General features: G+C 43.9%; 1 protein-coding gene across 1 annotated transcript in view; it reads left to right on the plus strand.

The window, feature by feature from the left end:
- LOC124276781 (tubulin monoglutamylase TTLL4-like) overlaps positions 1-18755 on the plus strand; it is a 52549-nt gene extending 33794 nt beyond the window's left edge. Inside the window, 8 exon segments of the mRNA XM_046712430.1 lie at positions 26-124; positions 816-950; positions 1973-2107; positions 2849-2960; positions 3454-3664; positions 5391-5464; positions 12510-12610; positions 13354-18755. Coding sequence (XP_046568386.1) covers positions 26-124; positions 816-950; positions 1973-2107; positions 2849-2960; positions 3454-3664; positions 5391-5464; positions 12510-12610; positions 13354-13525 — 1039 coding nt within the window. The 3' untranslated portion in view covers positions 13526-18755.
- Positions 18756-21230: the final 2475 nt, after the last annotated feature.

Below are 21230 nucleotides of genomic sequence, written 5' to 3' on the forward strand. Positions count from 1 at the left end.
TGTTTCCTGGTGTGTGATGTTGCAGGAGTCTGAAGGCGCTGTGGAACTTCATGAAGAGACAGGGAATCAACACGGTGGCTATCTGGGACAGCATCAAGGACCTGGTGGTCAAGACCATCATTAGGTGAGCTATAACACAAACCTGTTACCTACCTCACTCACTCACTCACTCGGCCCATGGGTTTTGCATCTTTCATTCCTTCATTAAGGCAACTAAGATGAGGTCAATATAATTAATTGTCCAGTCAAGTTGAAACGTGTGAGATATGTGATGGGCATGGCTGTTGGCATGTCTCCATGCCCTGATGGCATGAAATGATGAAGTTAGTAACCGATGTCAAACACATAACTATTTCTGTGTTCAATATGAAGCACAACTTTCATAGGCTTCTTTGTTAAATGTTGAAGATATATGTAGTAATGAAAAAAACAACTTATTTTGGGTGTACAATTTAACTCAAGTAGCCCCACCCTCACTGTGAAGGTGTTGTATGTTGTGCTCAGTCAGGGCTCCATTCCAGAGTGAGTTTTACATGTCAAGTACTGTCTTCTACTGTGAAGGTGTTGTATCTTGTGCTCAGTCAGGGCTCCATTCCAGAGTGAGTTTTACATGTCAACTACTGCCTTCTACATGTTGAAGTATGGGAGTTACAATCATCTAAGTATAAGATTGCTTTGTGTCTCTGAGAAGTGTTTCCAGCAGGCAAATTAGCTAGGATAACCATGGTTTGATTGTAATCAACTCAGTCTATATCTGTAGCTTGAGTGTAATGAAGTCAATCGTTATGTTCCAATGCTCTATCTTGTTCCTGTAGCTCTGAAGCTCCTATCAACAGCATGATCAAGTCAAACGTGCGGAGTCGATACTGTGTCCATGAGCTGTTTGGTTTTGACATTCTGCTTGATGATCATCTCAAACCGTGGATCCTGGAGGTCAACATCTCCCCCAGGTGAGGCTGATAGAGTTGCATGGAGGGCAGGGTAGGGTACAAGCTCATCCACTTGTTGCTACACACAACCTCTTTCTGTTACCGTTTCCTCAGTATAATTCAGAAACATCTCGAGATACCTCCATGATGGTGGTGGTGGAATTGGGTTTAACGTCGTGCTTGAGAATATTTCGCTCATATGACGACGTGCATGCGTCGGTGTATGTGTATGTGTGGCTGCTTGTACTAGCCCAGACTGAAGCTGGTTTTATAGTGCTAGCCCACTGAGATACCATGCCGCACTGAAGCATGAATACCCCACACAGACACATTATACTGACTCCGAGCCGACCAGTCCTTGTTGTACCCATTAATGCCGAGTGCCAGGCAGGGACCAACAAGTACCATATTTTAACGTCTTTTGGTATGACGCGGTCTGGTATCGAACCCGCGACCTTCCGCACTCCGGGCGGGCGCTCTAACCACTACACCACGTAGGCGGTCTACCTCCATGAAACATTAACCAAATTGTCTAGATTGCCTATTGGTGTTTCTGCCCTATGGAGATTTTGGGTTATTTTGGGCCCAAGCAGCTTCTGTTGGTTGTAAGAGGTGACCAAAGAGATCAGGCCCCCGATATCTCGAAACAAACTAAAGTCTAAGTTTTGACTGAAGTTTGAGTTTTTCACAGGAAAACGCATTTCCATGAATGAACTGAAATTGATATTAAACTCAAACATAGTAGACAATTTGAGTTTGTTGGATAGATTAGTTAAGTTGTTTGAGCTTTTATATTTTGAGAAAAACAATTGAGTTAAAAACTTAGTTGTTTCGAGAAATCAGTTCCGGGTGGAACAGTTTCCATTATTGCTTTAATATTGATCACGGAATTATTTGGTCCCATCATCTACTTCTGGTAAATGTTGAAGCAGTCATGCCATGAAAAGACCAAAGACCATATAATAGATTGTCGCTGAGAAAACTAATTTCAATGAGTTGTGAATCCCTGACTAATGATATTTTTCTTTCTCCGTTCCAACCAGCCTGCACTCCAACTCCCAGCTGGACGTGAACATCAAGGGGCAGATGATCAAGGACTTGATGAACATCGCAGGGTTCCGCGTCCCCGACAAGGTGGACATCACACACAGCAGCTCCAGCGCTTCCTGCGACTTGAGGTGAGAGCACCACTCTGTAGCTAACACACGTTTGGGAAGGACTTTAGTGTTTCTTGGTTGTTCAAATTTCAGAAAACGACGGAGAAAAAATTATTCTAGTGTAAAAGTATTAGCTCACCACACAGTGATCTTTACCCAATGACAATGTTCAAATATTGGATGTACAATTGTCTTAACACAAGGATTACTTTGTGTAAAGGGGCCCTGCATTTTTAAATGATAATTTAAGAAATGTATGTATGCATCTAGCTTCATGTGTTTCCTGTTTGACACAAATAGGAGATAGACAACATTTGTCTTAAAAGCTTGTATTTTTCATTATCCTGACTCATGCTAATTATGCTTGTCTCCTTCCTCTTGCGAATGATATGGGAATACTTGAAATCCCTTGAAATTCCCTTTAAAAAAGCGGACGTAAAATCACTCACGCAAGAGTAGCATCCCTTTCGAGCCCAAATGGTCACATGATCGGCCATATTTGTCACTCTCTCAACACCCAGTTATTCAGATAAATATAGACCCAAGCTTGTGATGACATCCCCATTTCACCACAGATTATGCAGTAGTCAAATGTGGAGTAAAAAGATGACACTTATCACATTCCAAATAATGAGCAGTAAATAGTCCATGGACGTTTTGTGTTCCATTAAATCAACAGATTGCAGCACACACTCCCATCCAGTTTAGAGGGGTATTAAGGGTCCATCCTATTGTTTATGTGTCTGTCTTGGTTTGTTCCAGTGCCCATGTCCCGTCCAGCGACTACTGCATGGACAAGAGGCTGTATTCCCAGCAGTTTGCCCCTGACGAGCGCACCAAACATGCCTACTATTGCCAGAGACACCAGGACGAGGTAGGCTCACCCAGTCATCTACACACTTCTTGATTCCAAGATCACAAGACCCGTGAAGATCCGGGTTAGGATTGATCTTCAGTAACACATGCTTGTTGTAAGAGGCGACTAACGGGATCGGGTGGTCAGACTCTCTGACTTGGTTGACACATGTCACTGGTTCCCAATTGTGGAGGTCGATGCTCATGCTGTTGATCACTGGATTGTCTGGTCCAGACCCAATTATTTACAGACCGCCACATTATAGCTGGAATATTGCTGAGTGCGGCGTAAAACTCAACTCACTCCAAAATCACAAACATTTTCACACCTATCACTGTGGTGACCAATTACCCTTTGTGTTTCGTAAGTGTGACAGTGGGGTCAACTACAACACTACCATTGTTATAACTCTAATACCCCAAGATAGATTAATGGTGATTAAGACCTATATTCACTTTGTAAAATTGGACTTAAGACTCAACATTCAAGGATCATTCAATCCTGTTTCCAGCAAGTGATGCAGACTATCATGGACACCCTGACGCCCAATGATGTAAGAACACTGACGGAATGTATCGACGAGGACAGTAGAAAGGGGGGCTACCAGCGGATCTTCCCCACGCCTTCCACCCACAAGTACCTGCGGCTGTTTGAGCAGCCTCGCTACAACAACATCCTGCTGGACCAGTGGGTTCAGAGGTTCAACCGCATGGAGCAGAGAGGTCAGTTTCACCCACGCTTGTTTTCCTCTGATAATCTGGATTAGAATTAGTCTTCAGCACCCCACGCTTGTTTCCCTCTGATAACCTAGGTTAGATTTAGTCTTCAGCACCCCACGCTTGTTTCCCTCTGATAACCTAGGTTAGATTTAGTCTTCAGCAAGCCACGCTTGTTTCCCCGTAATAATCTTGGTTAGAATTAGTCTTCAGCAACCCACGCTTGTTTCCCAGGGATAACCTAGGTTAGATTTAGTCTTCAGCAAGCCACGCTTGTTTCCCCGTAATAATCTTGGTTAGATTTAGTCTTCAGCAACCCACGCTTGTTTCCCTGGGATAACCTAGGTTAGAATTAGTCTTCAGCGACCCACGCTTGTTTCCCAGGGATAACCTAGGTTAGAATTAGTCTTCAGCGACCCACGCTTGTTTCCCTGGGATAATCTGGGTTAGAATTAGTCTTCAGCAACCCACGCTTGTTTCCCTCTGATAACCTAGGTTAGATTTAGTCTTCAGCACCCCACGCTTGTTTCCCAGGGATAACCTAGGTTAGATTTAGTCTTCAGCAAGCCACGCTTGTTTCCCCGTAATAATCTGGGTTAGAATTAGTCTTCAGCAACTCATGCTTGTTTCCCTCTGATAACCTAGGTTAGATTTAGTCTTCAGCAAGCCACGCTTGTTTCCCCGTAATAATCTTGGTTAGATTTAGTCTTCAGCACCCCACGCTTGTTTCCCTGGGATAATCTGGGTTAGATTTAGTCTTCAGCAACCCATGCTTTTTTCCCTCTGATAACCTAGGTTAGATTTAGTCTTCAGCAAGCCACGCTTGTTTCCCCGTAATAATCTTGGTTAGATTTAGTCTTCAGCAACCCACGCTTGTTTCCCCGTAATAATCTGGGTTAGATTTAGTCTTCAGCACCCCACGCTTGTTTCCCTGGGATAATCTAGGTTAGAATTAGTCTTCAGCACCCCACGCTTGTTTCCCTGGGATAATCTGGGTTAGATTTAGTCTTCAGCAACCCATGCTTGTTTCCCTCTGATAACCTAGGTTAGATTTAGTCTTCAGCAAGCCACGCTTGTTTCCCCGTAATATTCTGGGTTAGATTTAGTCTTCAGCAAACCATGCTTCTCGTAAAAAGCAACTCACCAGATTGAATCATCAACCTCACTAATTTGTTCACATGTCACCTGATCTTATTGGGTAGACATATGCTCATGATATCAGTCACTGAATGATGGTGTCCAGACTCAGCTGGGGGTTGCTGAGTGGTGTTGAGTGACGATCTAACAAACTGTCTGATGTTATGTTATGTTATCTAATGATGTATCTCCCGTTCTTCCGCTATGACCATATCTCTCCTGTGCTTCAGTCACTTTACTGGCTTCCCATCTCTGCAAGAATCACCTTCAAACTCCTCACCCTCACTCACGACTGTCTCAACAATAAAAACTTTCCATCTTATCTCAAAGAACTTATCTCCCCTTACTCACCTCAGCGGAATCTCAGATCCTCCAGTGACTCTCTTGACTCAACCAAAATCACTAAATGGACTTTTCGAACGCGCCTTCTCTTTTGTCAGCCCACAACTCTGGAATTCGCTTCCCCAAAACCTCAGAAATACAACCACTAAAGACTCTTTAAATCACAGCTTAAGACTCACCTATTTCTCTTACTTGTGTTGCAGGTATTGCCATGTTGCAGGCTGTGTTAACCCCTCACTTACTTGTGTTGCAGGTATTGCCATGTTGCAGGCGTTCTGTGAGGAAGGGCTCCATCAAGAGAACCCAACGGACAGTCCCAGCCACCAGGTGGAGTAGTAAACACTTACCATATCTACCAGGAATGGATTCTTTTTCAGAAGAAGTCCTCCTTGGGGTACATATAAGCATTAAAATGTCCATTTTAAAAGCCTACGACAGTTGTAACAATATTTCAATAAAATATTTTACCAAACAAAAAACTCGTTATGTGTGGTGAGACCACCCCTACAGGGCCCCGTAGAGGGCCCCCTACAGCCAAGAGCAGGTAACTCTGGCTGTGTACCTCGTACCTCACTTTTCATGCTGTCGTCGGTCGTGTAGGTCGATTGCATGGTCCAAGAAGCTACGAATAAGAGAGCGATGAGTGAGATAGAGTCAAATCCTGTATGTATGGTTCCTTTTTTTCGCTCGGGCGCTAGCTGGAATCTTTGTATGACTTTTTTCATTCATGATTTGTTGTAACTTTACCGGCGTGTTCGCTGTCTCCAGCCACGTGGCAGGCAAGATGGCGGACCGCGGGGTCCCGTTTGCTTTCCTTCTCCTGGCTTTAGAAAAAGCCTTGTAGTCGGGTTGTGAAAGGGCTGATATTTCATTTTGTAGATTATACTTGCCTAAATTCCTTTTTTTTCCAGGCTTTAGGTAAGTTTTGCTTGAGTGTTTTCGTGACGCAACACATGTTGCTCTTTGTCACCTATGTACGCAATTACGCTTCGCAATTATGGCTTTACGCTAGTATTTAATAGCTTTGCTGTAACAGTTAAAATATCGCCCGGGCGTTGTATTTTGTTCTGTTTTGTTGTGTGCATATTATATTATGTATATCGTACAGTCCTTGCTATTATCATAGCGTGGTTCTGTTTTTTGCAGCCCAAGGGGGTGTGTCACCTGTAGCGGCAGTTTGTCGCCTCAGGATCGCCACCTGGTTTGCTTACGTTGTTTAGCGGAGGAAGCCCATGACGAACAAGGTTGTTCTATGTGTCAGGCTTTCTCCCCCCGTACCATCAAGTCCAGACGTGCTGATTACATGTTCTACACGTCCTTACTTCGGGCGGGGACATTTGGGGTCAGGAGCCGCCTAAAGACAAAGATAAAAAAACAAAGAAAAAGAAGGCTTCGGCTTCCTCTCTTTCGGGGGATGCTCCTAAACGGGCGAAGGGCACGGGGCCTCCGGCTCCTTCACCTGCCATCCCCTCAACATCACAGGCACCTTCCCCCCCTCCTGTCCCTGTTTCTAACCAGCTAACAATTGATTTACTTTCTGATATATTGCAGAAGCAGATGGATTCGGTCCACACTCTCGTGGCTGACGCGATGGCTGGCCTCCGTCAGGAGATTGGCGTCCGACCAGGTACGGGTGTGTGTGCCGGGTCTATGGCGGGCAGTGCTCCCAACCTCAGCTTAGGCTCTGGTGTGGGGGTTTCTGTCGGGGGTGCGTCGGCTCCGAGTTTCGTCTCGGTTGCTGGCCACCCCTCCGCTGTAGTAACTACTACCGGCCCGAGCCTTGGCTCGGGGTCTGGTCCAGTAGTTAGTAGTTTGGCAGTCCCTGTAGTTGCCGCTACTTCGCAATTGGTCCCACCGCTTGCGCCGGCTTGGCCGGGCCATTCGGTGTCTGGATCATTTTGTCTCCCATTGAGGAATCCCAGCACGGGCTCTTCCTCATCACGGCACCGCGACTCAGTCTCGAGTCTTGGGTCGGGTGTGCCGGGCAACCCGGCTCTGCTCGAGCCTTTGTCCCTCTCTGTAGACCCCTCGGATGATCCCTCAGAGCTCTCTCTGGAAACAGAGACCTCACTCATTGAGGATCGATTCGAGGAGGCTATGGAGGAGGATGAGGGTCGGGAGGAGTTGGGTACGCCTTTGGTTTCGCTCGGTGCGTCCCTGAGGCAGGTACGGGAGCGTATTGCTTCTGTCCTGCCCCAGGTAGTGGTCAGTACTGGCGCACCCGACCCTCAGGAGTTTCGCCTCCCAGGGGAGGCTTTTGCTCCCACCAAGGTGGGGGACACAAGGCTGCGTATATTACCCTCAGTCTTGTCTGAAGTAATCAACCCCCTCCTCTGTGGTACCAGGTCCAGGTTCGATTTGCCAGAACTTGACCGTCGGTACCTCATGGGGGAGGCTTGCCTCTACAATCCCCCAGTGGTTGACGATTGTGTTTACGCATCCGTCGCCCTGGGGGGTTCGTCGGGTAATTCTATGGCTTCAGCCAAGCAAGGTCGCCGGCTTCCGCCGTTCACGACTAACGCTACAGCGCTTAAATCCGCCTATCGATCCTTTGAAGAGCAATACCGCAATGCGGTTCAATGCCTCAAAGTGACGATCCATTCCGCCTACATCTCGGTGTTGCAGAGGCAACTACTGGATGTGGGTGGGGTGGAGGAAGATTCGTCTCCCTCCACCTTGGCTAAGCAATTAACGGAGGTACAGTCACATCTGGGCGATTCTATCAGGTCGTCGGCTTGCCAAATGATGTCGGCGGTGATGGGCCTCCGTCGCCTGTGGCTTTCCGTGGCGAGGTATTCGCCTGCCACGCAACAGGCTCTGCTGGCGCTGCCATTCCGGATGGGTTCTACCCTGTTCCCCGGGGCAGCTACAGTAGTCCGGGAGGCCGCGGAGGCTGTCTCAACCTTCAAGGACTCTAAGCCCTTGCTGGAACAGCCTCACACGTCTCGCTCGCGGCCCCCGGTTGTCTCCTCCGCATATCCTTCTGCCGCGGCGAAGGAATCTGTTAAATGGGCTCAGCCCTTGCAGTCGCGGAGGGGTAAGGGCAGAGGCAGGGGCAAGGGCAAGGCCACGGCGCCCCACCAGCCTTTTCAGAGGAAGGGGAAGTCAGCCCCGGCTTCCCAGCTATAATTCCTCCGGAGCCCTTGTTGGTACCAGACCAAGCAGTCGGAGTACTGCCAAAGTCAGGTATTCAATGTCTCCTGCCACATATCCCTGTGGGTGGTCGACTTTCCCTCTTCCTGTCGGAATGGGAAAAAGTCACGTCCAATCCCTGGGTCCTGTCCACACTCAGGGAAGGCCACATGCCACAGTGGAAGCGAGACCCACCCCCCTTCTCCGGGATCCGTTGCACTCCAGTGCCGGCTGCCCTAGAGAAGGCGGAAGTGCTCCGTGCCGAGGTCCAGTCGTTGCTGGACAAGGCAGCCATAGAGGTGGTTCCTGTGGGACAAGAAATGTTGGGTTTTACTCAACTTATTTCCTTGTCACCAAAAGGACGGAGGGTTCAGACCTATTCTAAACCTCAAAGGTCTGAACGACATGTTAGAGGTACCGCCCTTCAAGATGGAAACACTGCGTTCGGTGATTTCGCCTCTGTGGAGAAGGGAGATTGGCTCACGCCAATCGACCTCAAAGACGCCATACTTCCATGTCCCTATGCACCCCGAAGTTCGAAATACCTAAGGTTTTCCTTCGACGGAGGTGCTATCAGTTTCGGTACTCCTTCGGCATTTCCACAGCCAAGGGTGTTCACCAAACTCATGCTAATTCCAGCTCAGGTAGCCAGGTCACAGGGCAGGTGCTGTCACCCGTACCTAGACGATTGGCTCCGCCGCTGGCGCTTGCCACTCCCTTGAGTCGAAAGGCGACACTTGCTGTGATGAGTATTCTCACCAAGTTGGGCTGGATTATCAACCTCAAGAAATCAGAACTGGTTCCCACCCAGGATCTGGTGTTCTTGGGGCGAGATTCGAGACAGCAGCGAGGATAGTCTCCCTGTCTCGGACCGCCACCAAAGTCCAGAGAGTTGTGTTACAATTCTCGAAGTCCCCAGGGCCTCAGCTCGGACTTGGCTCCAGTTGTTAGGCAACATGGCGGCAACGGTGGACATCGCTTGGCGGAAGCTGGTTGAGGATGCGACCCATTCAGCAGGCTCTAGCTCGAATGTGGGTCCACACCCAGGGTTACGAAGTTGATTCTCCACACTCCAGGGTGGCTAATTCCTCATTTACGGTGGTGGACACTGGCAGGGAATTTATCCAAGGGGCTCCCTTTGGACATCCCATCGCCAGATCTCTCAATTCAGGCGGACGCTTCCCTCACAGGGTGGGCGTGCTGGGCGCCCTGTCGGTCTCAGGCCTGTGGTCACAGAGCGAGGCAACTGCACATCAATGTGCTAGAATTGAGAGCAGTCAGGTTGGTGTTCAAACGACGGGAGCAGGTTCAAGGCCGTGGTGGTCCGCCTCGAGATGGACAACCAGGCGGCAATGACCTACATCCTGAAGCAGGGCGGCACGGTTTCCGTCTCTTCTGCAGGAGGCATGGCAGTTTCTGCTCTGGTGCGACCAGTTCGACATACCGGGTAATGCCTGTTTATCTCCCAGGGCGGACAACGTTCGAGCAGATGCACTCTCGTCATTATCCTGGCCCCACACGCAGTGGATGCTCCATCGGGGATATTCGGGCTATCTCCCAGTTGTTCGGTCGTTCCAGGTGGATCTGTTTGCATCTGGGGACGAACCAGATTCGGTGTTTTGCTCACCGGATACCGGATCCGAGAGCCATCGCCAAGACGCTTCCAGCTCGATTGGACGGACAGGGTTCTGTATGCCCCCGCCACTACCCCTGATTCCCAAAGTCCTCTTGCAGCTTGCCACCCAACCAGCTCGACTTCTTGTGCTCCTTGCACCCCTTTGGTCGGCTCAAAGCTGGTTTCGGTACTTCTCAGGTTTCTGGCTCAGCCTCCTGTACTATTACCCTTCGACCGGACTTACTATCCCAGAACGGAGCGCCGCACCGAATCCCAGGATTCAGTGGGTGGCCTGGCCTCTGTCCGAATCGCCTCCACGCGAAGCGGAATTCCTGCACCAGTTGCAGACACAATTCTGGCTTCGGGAGGATTCGGACAAACGTTCAGTATGAGGATAGATGGGCCTGTTATGCGCTGGTGTGTCGGCAGAGGGATTCTTGATCCCTTTTCTTCAACTGTAATTGAAGTACTGGAGTTCTTGCAGTCTCGGTTAGAAGCCGGTTTAGCGGCGTCTACTATCGGGCTACTCCACGGCAATCTCTGCCTTCCATATCCCTGCCGACGGTGTTCTCTTGGGGCAGCACCCCTCGTACAGCTTTTAGCAGGCGTGGACAGAATCCGTCCGACTGTCCGGGCGGATTAGTCCCGATGGGACTTGTCAATCGTTCTTGATTGGATGTCCGGTCCTCTCTTTCACGATCTGTCGTCTCTTTCACTCCAGCTGTTAAGTTGGAAGGCTGCCTTTCTTGTGGCGGTAACGCCTGGCAGGCGGGTAGGTGATATCCATGCGATGTCAGCGATCCTGCTCTGACTGTCTTTCACAAAGACAGAGTCAGTATTCGGTTGCCAGACTCCTACCGTCCTAAGGTCGCAGGCGCCTTTCATATAACGGCGCCTATCGAACTGCCAGCTTTCATTCAGCCTCCATCGTCCGGTACCTCTCTTCGGCGTGCTCACGTCTTAGATGTCCGTAAGACTCTCAAGGCTTATATCAAACGAACGGCTGCTATCAGGAAAGATAAGCAGCTGTTCTGTTGTTATGGCGGTGGCAAGGCTGGTCTTCCTCGCCCAACAAGCAGACCATATCTAGGTTGCTTGTCTCTGCCATTTGTTCGAGTTACTCTTACAAAGGATTAACCATCCCTCAGGGTTTAAAGGCTCATTCGGTTAGGGCAGTGGCGACATCAAAAGCATACGCCGCGACACTGCCCATTGAGGAGATCTGCTCAGCGGCTATCTGGAGCCGACCGAGTACGTTCATCCGCCACTATCAGCTGGACAAACACTCACGGGAGCGTGCTCGGTTTGGCCAGACAGTTCTCACCAGTGGGCAGTGTCGTGATTCTCTAGCCGAATGAGCCTTAGAAATCACGTTTGCTTTTCTCATGGTGTAGGTGTTAATAAATTCCTCAATTTTTATCGGTGGTGGTATCACATTGGTGGTGGTTTTTACCGTATGTAGCGATTATCACTCGCTACAGTCACTGTGTTCATCCCTGCACCACGCTTCGCTGGTTTGGGTTGCTGAGGGATATATATTGGACTCGCCCATACTTTCCTCCCATTTTGATGGTTGGGGGGTGGGACTTGCGTCCGCCTTTATAAATTCCACCAATAGCCTATCGGCTAGGCTCCTTTTTCCCGCCTTGCCACGGCCCCGCCTGATTGACATCAGCGGTCAGGTGACTAGGTGAGTGTACTTTCTCTCTCTGTCGCGGCTTCGGCTGTGCCTTCGACTGAACTAGGGGGTATGTTAGGCAGACAGAATACTACTACTCCCGACTCAACATCGTTGGGAGTCTGTCTTATATGTACCCCAAGGAGGACTTCTTCTGAAAAAGAATTTTACAAACCTGGAGAGGTTATGAATTCTTTGAAGAAAAGTCCTCCTTGGGGTACGGCCGCCCACCTCCCCTCATTCTGTCTGACACGTTCAGCATGAAAAGTGAGGTACGAGGTACACAGCCAGAGTTACCTGCTCTTGGCTGTAGGGGGCCCTCTACGGGGCCCTGTAGGGGTGGTCTCACCACACATAACGAGTTTTTTGTTTGGTAAAATATTTTATTGAAATATTGTTACAACTGTCGTAGGCTTTTAAAATGGACATTTTAATGCTTATATGTACCCCAAGGAGGACTTTTCTTCAAAAGAATTCATAACCTCTCCAGGTTTGTAAAAATTTACAGGGATTTATCTAGGGTTTCAATATCGGTGTCTTTTGTTGAGGAAATTAAGAAAAGAATTGTGATGTTACCCAAAATTGGATTTTTTTTATGTGCTTTATTCATAAATTCAGAGAAATTTTTATTCAGATTTTGACTTTTGACTGGACACCTGGATATAAAGAGCAGGTCCAGATATGTTTCTAATTTCCATTACCCAGCTGGTTTGTACAAGTTTTGTTAATGTAACCTGCGGCTAGTAGACTTTCAAACAGTTTTCGGGCTATTGCTATGTATGTCACTATTTAGGCTAATTCATGTTCTTCGTGAATTTCTGTCCCTGTCTATGCAGCATAACTTTAATGCCTCACAGTAGGAGTTATTCCATACGTACTTGGAATCACTTTCTTGGAATCACTTTCTTGCATGTGTTTAAACTTTACGTTGACCTTTCACGTTACAGTGGAACCCACCAAACTCCTCCATTATAACGTTCCGAGACTCCCGCTTGTACAGCGCCCCCGCAGTTAAGAACGATAAACTGGAAAGCAATCTAAAACTGAGGTAATTATTGTTTTTAAATAAGCATCATTCGCTGTGCAGAGTTGCCTCCCTTGGCACACCAGACACTGGTTATGTTTTGAGACTTGTCAGCACCATAACTGTGCTCATGGGTGTCAAAGTGGTAAATTCTAAGACCTGCATCAGTTTAGGTCTTCTCTGACATCAGCTGACCCGTGAAGATCCGGGGTAGAATAGGTCTTCAGCAACCCATTCTGGTCATAAAAGGGCGACTATGCTTGTCGTAAGAGGCGACTAACGGGATCGGGTGGTCAGGCTCGCTGACTTGGTTGACACATGTCATCGGTTCCCAATTGCGCAGATCGATGCTCATGCTGTTGATCACTGGATTGTCTGGTCCAGACTCAATTATTTACAGACCACCGCCATATAGCTGGAATATTGCTGAGTGCGCGTAAAACTAAACTCACTCACTCACTCTGACATCAGCTTTTAATACAACTGGGATGGTGAGGTAGCCTAGTGGTTAAAGTGTTAGCCTGTCACACTGAAGAACCGGTTTTGATTCCCCACATGGGTACAATGTGTGAAGCCCATTTCTGGTGTCCCCCCGCAGTGATAAACAACTGAAATATGTCACACTGTTACTTCCTGTTTATGATGTAGATCCATCTGTTAGAACCCCATATACTATTTCCTATCATAAGAGTGACTATGTCGCCCATACTGATTTAAGCAGTGAAGCCAATCTCTCACTTGATGCTTGTCCGTTTTCCTCGTCACAGTGCCTCCACATCACAGCTTCCAAAGGTGCCTCGGAGGGTGCCACGCCCCCTCCCCCCACGATCTCTCTCTCAGACCAGTAGCACGTCGTCCCTGGGCTCCACCTTTACCCCCGGCTCCACCCAGCCCCAGTCACCCGCCATCCGACCAGGCCTACCTCAGTCTACAAGGTGACATAATATCCGTCTACCCCCTCTCAAAGATATCTTCAACGGAAGGGAGCCTATGTTTACATCTAGGCGCTACCAGCGACACAACATTCAACAGCCTCTTCCCCATCGTCTCGCCCGAACCACGCGGTCGGGAAAGAAGGGAAACACCAGGGAACTTCTTTCCAAGTCCGATCAGTTTTTCCTGTCATAAATTCATTGTCATCCATAAAATCATGTTAAATTCACAGATCTTTATTGTTGGGTAAAAGGTTACTGGTCTTAGGATCTTAGCATAAACTAATTAGGAATCTGCTGAGATTGTTCAGTGAAACACAACCATCAGTGAGATGGTAGAACCATGTTTCAAGATCAGATCTGCTTGTCATAATTTAAAACCTATTTGTCAAAGATCCATTTTTATGATTTTACACTTTATAGTGTATAGCAGCTATTGAAGTTTCTGATGTATACATTTTTAAAGTATTTTAAACATTTGAACAAAAAATTCCTAGACAGCTTTGCTATTTAGCAATTAAATATTTTCTGAGTTTATTTTAAAAATAGTTTTAGCATTTCAGGATCCACCCAAAGTGTATCATGATCTCAGTGAAACAGCTGTATTTTGTCAACACAAACATATCAATACCTGTCTCATTCCGAATTTTGTTCAAAGAACATATTTTAACTGTATATTTTGTAAGAGAATTCATGCATAATATACAATATACTGTTATTCCATGCTTTGCCATGTGATACGGACACAATGATGCCTTAGAATGTAATTTGCCAAAAAGTTGTACCGGTATGTCTCAGAATGTATGAATGTGAGTGTTTGTTCACTGAACCATGTTGTGGTGACACTTTACTGTTTGAATTCATGTATGACTGTATCAAGGTAGAAAATATCTATACACATATTTACAGCCATTACCAAATTTTTGTTGCATAGCACTTCTGCTACATTATTAAGATATTGATGTAAGATATTTAAAGAATTCCATATATGCTAAGATAGTTTGTGAGAAGTTCTGTCTTTATATATTGACAAGATTGTTATTCTTCATAAATTAACCAAAATACAAATATGCAAATAAATTAAAATTTTCTACCAGCAAAATATATAATTTCAGTAATGTTTAGGTTCTGTTTAGCGAGGTGCTGTTATAAGTCAGAACGGAATAGGAAAGTATTAAATGTCTGCATCTATTGTCTGCTTCTATATCCTATACCTATTCTTGATGCAATACCTGTTCTTGATTGAACAATTGATGTCTACAATCCGTTACATGACCAGATGGTTTGTTTCTCTCAGCAAGGGCAACTATCAGCTTTGTGTTCTGTCGTCTTCCGCAAGCCCCACATGTGATGTGCCATGTCTTGCCAGTGTTCTTCATGTAGCTTATACCAGCTTTAACTTGACTTGCTTAATGAATGCCAAAAGTGATTTAAAGGTTGAGTTGTGCCAAAGTGATTTGTCTGAGAGGACGACAGACGAGTAATACATGATTCTTTATCAGTTCTGATAGTTACCACATTGTGTAGACTTGCATACAACCAATGGAATTCACCTACAATGGAATCCGTGTTCAGTGCGACAGTTTCTTTCATAGTCTGATTGGATCAGCAGAATCCTTGAGGAATTTTCTTGAAAATCTTTTGTTTAAGAAAGATGTTGATTCCATAATATCAAGCTTTAATGTCATCAGTGGAACTCATTCACCAGGGAAAGAAACCTTTCAAAATTTCCCACAGGACCAGTGAGTGGACAATAATTAGTGGTCCTGTCTGTACTTCACTGGTCCAAAATAACATTCGTAGATTTACTACCAATACAAAATTGACTGGCCACCAGGACCACTGCAAACTTACCATTTTGTGGTCCTGATGATATTTTACTAGCCAGGGACCACAGGACCAGCGTAAATTTTGCACACTGATTCACTGAGCATGTTGAAAGTAGTGAAGGGACAAGTGCCCCTTTCAGACCTCACAATGTGCCTCTATATTTTCACATGTGATAATTCCAGGCTTTATTGCGGATGTTTCCAAATGATTCTTTGCTGTTGGAGAGGGTTAAAATATATCCCCGGACCAATAAAACAAAATGTTGAATGAAAACGGTTATAAGACGACACAAATATCCAAACCTAACTTTCGAAGTGAGGGTAAGGGAAATAATTGCGGTGCAGAGTTACCTGCCCCTGATAAGCAATTCACAGCCATCAAGATTACAAATCAAAGATTATTTCTCAGCTGTTCCAACTTGCTGACACGCCGAAGACCCGGGTTCGAATCCCCACATGGGTACAATGAGTGAAGCCCATTTCTGGTGTCCCCCGCCACGATATTGCTGGAATATTGCTAAAAGCGGCGTGAAATCAAACTCAGCTGTTCCAACTTGCTGATTTGTCGCTGTCTGCGTGGACTACTGTGTCAGAATTATTGCCCGAGTGACATTTCTTGTCTACAGTAGACACATGTCCAATCTGTGGTACAATGTCTCAAAAAAGTACATCATATTTATTAGATTAAATGTATGAGGATTACTTACTGATCGTAAGGATCTTTGAAGAAGTTGAGATGAAAAATCTCTCATGTTTTCTTCTTCTAAACAGCTGGTTTTGAAACAAAAACTATAAATGCAGTTAATTTGGATATTTCCAAATTTCAGTGGAACTCAAACCATTGGCATCATCTGAGAAATTGAGATGTGGATACAATTTTCAGAGATCCTTGGAACTTTTCGAACAAGGAACAAAAACTGCATCTTACAAAATAGAGTTAATGAACATGTTTATTTACAATCAGGCAGAATTATAGTAGTTGGTGTTTACATGAACAAGAACGTATGTGAAGCAATGGTTGTCAATTGTTTTATGAATTTTGCTATGTATAGTGTTTTAAGTATACCGGTTTATGTGTAAGCTGTGTGAGGATGCAGACGTGTGTACGTGTCACATGATGTGTGTCCATGTCACATGATGTGTGTACATGTGTGTACCCTTCTGTATTCGACATACATGATGTATCTATGATGGCAGTGGTATTGGGTAAATGCTTGCTATGAAGTAATGATGGCTCCTAAATTCACGACATATATGAAATAATATTTTACACTTCAAGATAAATGAAGATTTTAAAAAATATTTTTGAAGAAAAACTGATTGCTTTTAAAAAAAAATTGGCATATCAGAATCGTCTTACTTCAAAGCTAAATGAAGACATGTTTTGACCTTGTAAATGGATTATCTGCCATTGGAAGGCCACATTTTTCAGATTCTGATGTGAAAAGGCTTGCGAAATTGTTTATCTGCCTTGAAATGCCTTCAGTTATCCATTCCAATTTCAAGTAAATTACCTAAAACTCAATCCTATTATTGTGTACAATAATGTTGATATCTGCATGTACTGAAGGGAAATGTTCAGTTGCTGTAGAGTTATCTCCCTTCCAACTATGTGTAGCTTCAGTTACAAACCCGACTGGACATGTACAATATTATATTAACATGGCAGAGATTTTGTGGAAGACTCTTTTCCAATTCTGGAAAAAAATCAACCAATAATTCTTAAGCCAGGAAGAAACTGTTTTGAATACTTGACACATATATTGTAATGGCAGATCTGATGTGATTTCATGCATTGCCCAAAGATGGCGACCTGTCAATGTGCATCTAAAACAGTTGTGTTCAATATGTCAGAAGGTACACCTTATATTGTATACATGCTGTGCCAAGTTGGAATCGATTTAACTATTTAAAGCATGCACCAGTGCAACCTATTTTGGAAAATGCTACCTAGTATTTAGGTCAGCATGCACCAAGTGCTTATCGAAACCACCCGAGTTTGTGTGTAACGCTGACACGTCCACCCATTGATTTTTGAACAGATCCAATATCTCTTAGCCTGTATACCATACACTAACCATTGCTGTGTTATGTGTAATTTGTCAAACATTTTGGGCTTATTGTCCTCAGCTGGGTACTTAAGGATTATATGCATGTTTTAACTTTGATTAATTTACGAGACCAGGTGCAGCCAGGTTGTGTCTTATGAAGCTAAGCTTTCTTGTCAACATGCACTTGATGAAGTTGAATCCGGTTTCATGAATCGAGCCTTAAATCCCACCTCTAAGCACCTATATGAATCAGTTCAATTATGATGCACCATGAACAGACTGGAAGTAAAGCAGTTATACTTAAGTATATTTGGTAATGTTTTGTTAAGTCTTGTGTCAGTTTTTTTTTTAAAAATAAATATTGAATTATTAGAGATAGTGGAATAATTATGTTTTCTCAATGTAAAGGTATCCATTGAATCCCAAATTTCGAAAATCCCCATATTTTGAAGTTTCGTTCATGTGTCATCTCATTCATGCCATTGCTAGGATGATTTTAGTTCTTTCTGTTGAAGTTTTCTCAGGGGTAGGCGGAAAAGGGCCGTTCGGTGTAGTCGAACTTTGGCCGTTGTGTTTCACAGTCAGTCATTTGAAATACCTCATTCATAGATTTGTTTGTTGATTTTTTTCATTAGAAAAGGTATTTGTTTCATATAGAATGGATGAAAATAGACATGGAGCACAATTCAGGATTAACTTTGTTTAGTGTATCAGTTGCCATGACAACCAGCTAGGTGTTTTTAGGGTTGCTAGGTTGTAATACCTAAGAAATAAAACTGGCATAATACGGAGACCAAGCTGCAATTAGATACATGATTAGAAACAAACCAAACTATAGTGACATACAGATAGTCTCAAGCTTTGTTTTCTTGGAATAAAATGTTAGAGAGTTCACTTCCACGTAATATTAATCTCTTTGTTTTTACTACTACAGTTTTGTTTAAAAATAATCTGAAATGCAAACAGATTTGTTGTAGTAATTTATATTCTGCTCCTCACATTTTACATTTCTTCCAATCTCTGAGCAAGAAATTTCTTCTTTGATGCCTCAGAAACTGAAAACGATGTCTAGTATTAAACAGTAATTGAATTGTCGAGATTTAAATTATTTCGTTACTAAAAAAATTAGACATACAGATATATCCACAAGAAAAGTTCTTTGGGGAAATGAATGATGCTAGTGCATAGTGGCATTGTGTTTCGATATGCGTGTACATTTCTCCATGATATATGAAACACCTGCTGTAAGCTTTTGTATATAGATAGTGCCATAGGGGCTAGCCTTCGTGTGAGTGAGTGTTTTACGGCAGCTGGGATTTTGTCCCATACAGATACAACTTGTTTAATTTTCATATTCCCCCCAAAAAAGTTCAGGTATACACTATTTGTTTTTAAGTATATTTTTAGAAATATTTTTTTGTCAAAAGTCAACTTGAATTTAATGTTAATGAACTTATTGTTAAGTTTCATCTCATGAAACAATTGTTGGTTGAAGAAGTAAACAATTCCTTTCTCAACATTCCAAGTGAAATATATTTTTACAGTTATTGTTTGAATGTGAGGATTATTTCACTGGGGGCAAATGATTTATTGTTCTGTAATTTATATCAACAAAATAATATTTTTTTATTGAATTTTATTGCAGCTTTTGTGATGTGTTTTGTTTGGCTTGTTTCAAAAGTTTTGTCATACAGCAAACATGTACAGTCGTGCTGCTGTAATGTATTCATGTACTAGGTGCTTAGAGAAAGGTTGTACTGCTTTATTGTCCAGGAGTTGAAATGTCAGTGTACAGCTTTCAAAAATACATCCCTACACATCTTGTCCTGAAGCTTTACACAATTGGACATGCTTTTGTCAGGTTGTAGAAATATTGCAGAAATACATTCAGTGGTATTGGTGATTGTGACAAGATTTTAATTTTATTTTCGAGATATGTTTAAAAATTAGATATTTGAAGTTTTACAGGTTATGGAATTTCTGTATGAAATTTGAGTAACTCACTTTTATGCCGAGATATCCGATCATATAACTGTCCGGACCTGGTTGTGTCAAACTTAGTGATCCTTTAACATATTATTAGACCTCTATTGATTAATAGCCCTTGATGCAGTTGTATCAAAGATTTTATGATGTGTTCTTAGCCTGTCAGAAGTTATAACCTGTGAAGGTTCAGAACTCTTAGGACATAACACAATGGTTAATCGGAATTAACAAAACTGATGATATACACATAATAAAAACTAACAAAGCCCCTGTTTTTCATACTATGGTTGACACGTGTCATCGCATCCCAATTGCGTAGATCGATGCTCATGCTGTTGATCACTGGGTTGTCTGGTCCAGACTCGATTATTTACAGACCGCCGCCATATAGCTGGAATAATCCTGAGTGTGGCATTAAAAACAAACCAACTTTCGTATTAATATAGTTTATCTCTCATGGGCTGAAAAATGTCCATGACCACCTGAATTGTACGTATTGCATATTTAGTCAATGTCTTACAGCGTGACAGGTTAACTTTAGTTTTGTAAAAGAAGTTGGTGGTCCAGTAAATTTGAGTTTTATAGAAGATTCTTTTAAGTTGTATAGAAGAATTTACTGTATCAGGGCAGTATCAGGGCTTAATGTAGGTCTGTATCAGGGCTTAATGTAGGTCTGTATCGGGGCTTAATGTAGGTCTGTATCGGGGCTTAATGTAGGTCTGTATCGGGGCTTAATGTAGGTCTGTATCGGGGCTTAATGTAGGTCTGTATCGGGGCTTAATGTAGGTCTGTATCGAGGCTTAATGTAGGTCTGTATCGGGGCTTAATGTAGGTCTGTATCGGGGCTTAATGTAGGTCTGTATCAGGGCTTAATGAAGGTCTGTATCAGGGCTTAATGAAGGTCTGTATCAGGGCTTAATGTAGGTCTCGCTGAAGGTTTGATACAACCAAGTACAGACGGTTAACTTGTTAACGTAGTTGAATGTGCTGGCTTGTTTTTAACAGGCATGTGTTTTTGAATTAGATTCCCTTATATTTTACAAGATAGTCATATTTTTGTATATATGTAGAAATATATTTATTGTTATGACACTTGTTACGTACAGACAAAAGATAAACCATTGATGTCTGGTTTGTGGGTCTGAACGCTTTGACTTTGTCAATAAGGGTATATTATTCTGTTTGAAACTGTTGCCATGGACACTTGGTTGCTAAGGACAACTGTCAGATGCCAAAGTAGCCAATGAAAATATTGCCATATTATATTTTATGCAGTTATGTGCATATAGATGTATTTGTAAAAGGTGTGTGTCTCAGCTGATGCTGATTGTTTCATATCTAATTTGTTGCCATGGTTACCAAAGGAGTCCAATGACATCATAATCACCTGTATATGAACATTAATATGAAGTATGTCTGTCTTGTACACCCTACTACTGTTTTCTTTAATCTTTTTCATTAAAAAAATAATGCCATATAGCTGGAATATTGCAGAGTGGCATGTTAAACAAACCAACAAACTAGCAAACAGATGGGGCTTCTGGCTTCACTCAATCTAGCTTATTGTTAGGATACCTCCTCAGTGCATTGTGATACATTACAATGCATTATCTGTATGGTTAGAATAGGTCCACAACAGCCATGCTTGTCTCCTCATGGGGATTCTGGGTAAGTATGGGAGTTACGATCACCTTAGCTCTATGGTAGTCGTAAGTCTGTGTTTAAGTATGGGAGTTACGATCACCTTAGCTCTATGGTAGTCGTAAGTCTGTGTTTAAGTATGGGAGTTACGATCACCTTAGCTCTATGGTAGTCGTAAGTCTGTGTTTAGGTATGGGAGTTGCGA

Source organism: Haliotis rubra, unplaced genomic scaffold (genome assembly GCF_003918875.1).
Source record: "Haliotis rubra isolate DU_JTF1 unplaced genomic scaffold, ASM391887v1 Scf213, whole genome shotgun sequence".
Taxonomy (NCBI): Eukaryota; Metazoa; Mollusca; class Gastropoda; order Lepetellida; family Haliotidae; genus Haliotis; species Haliotis rubra.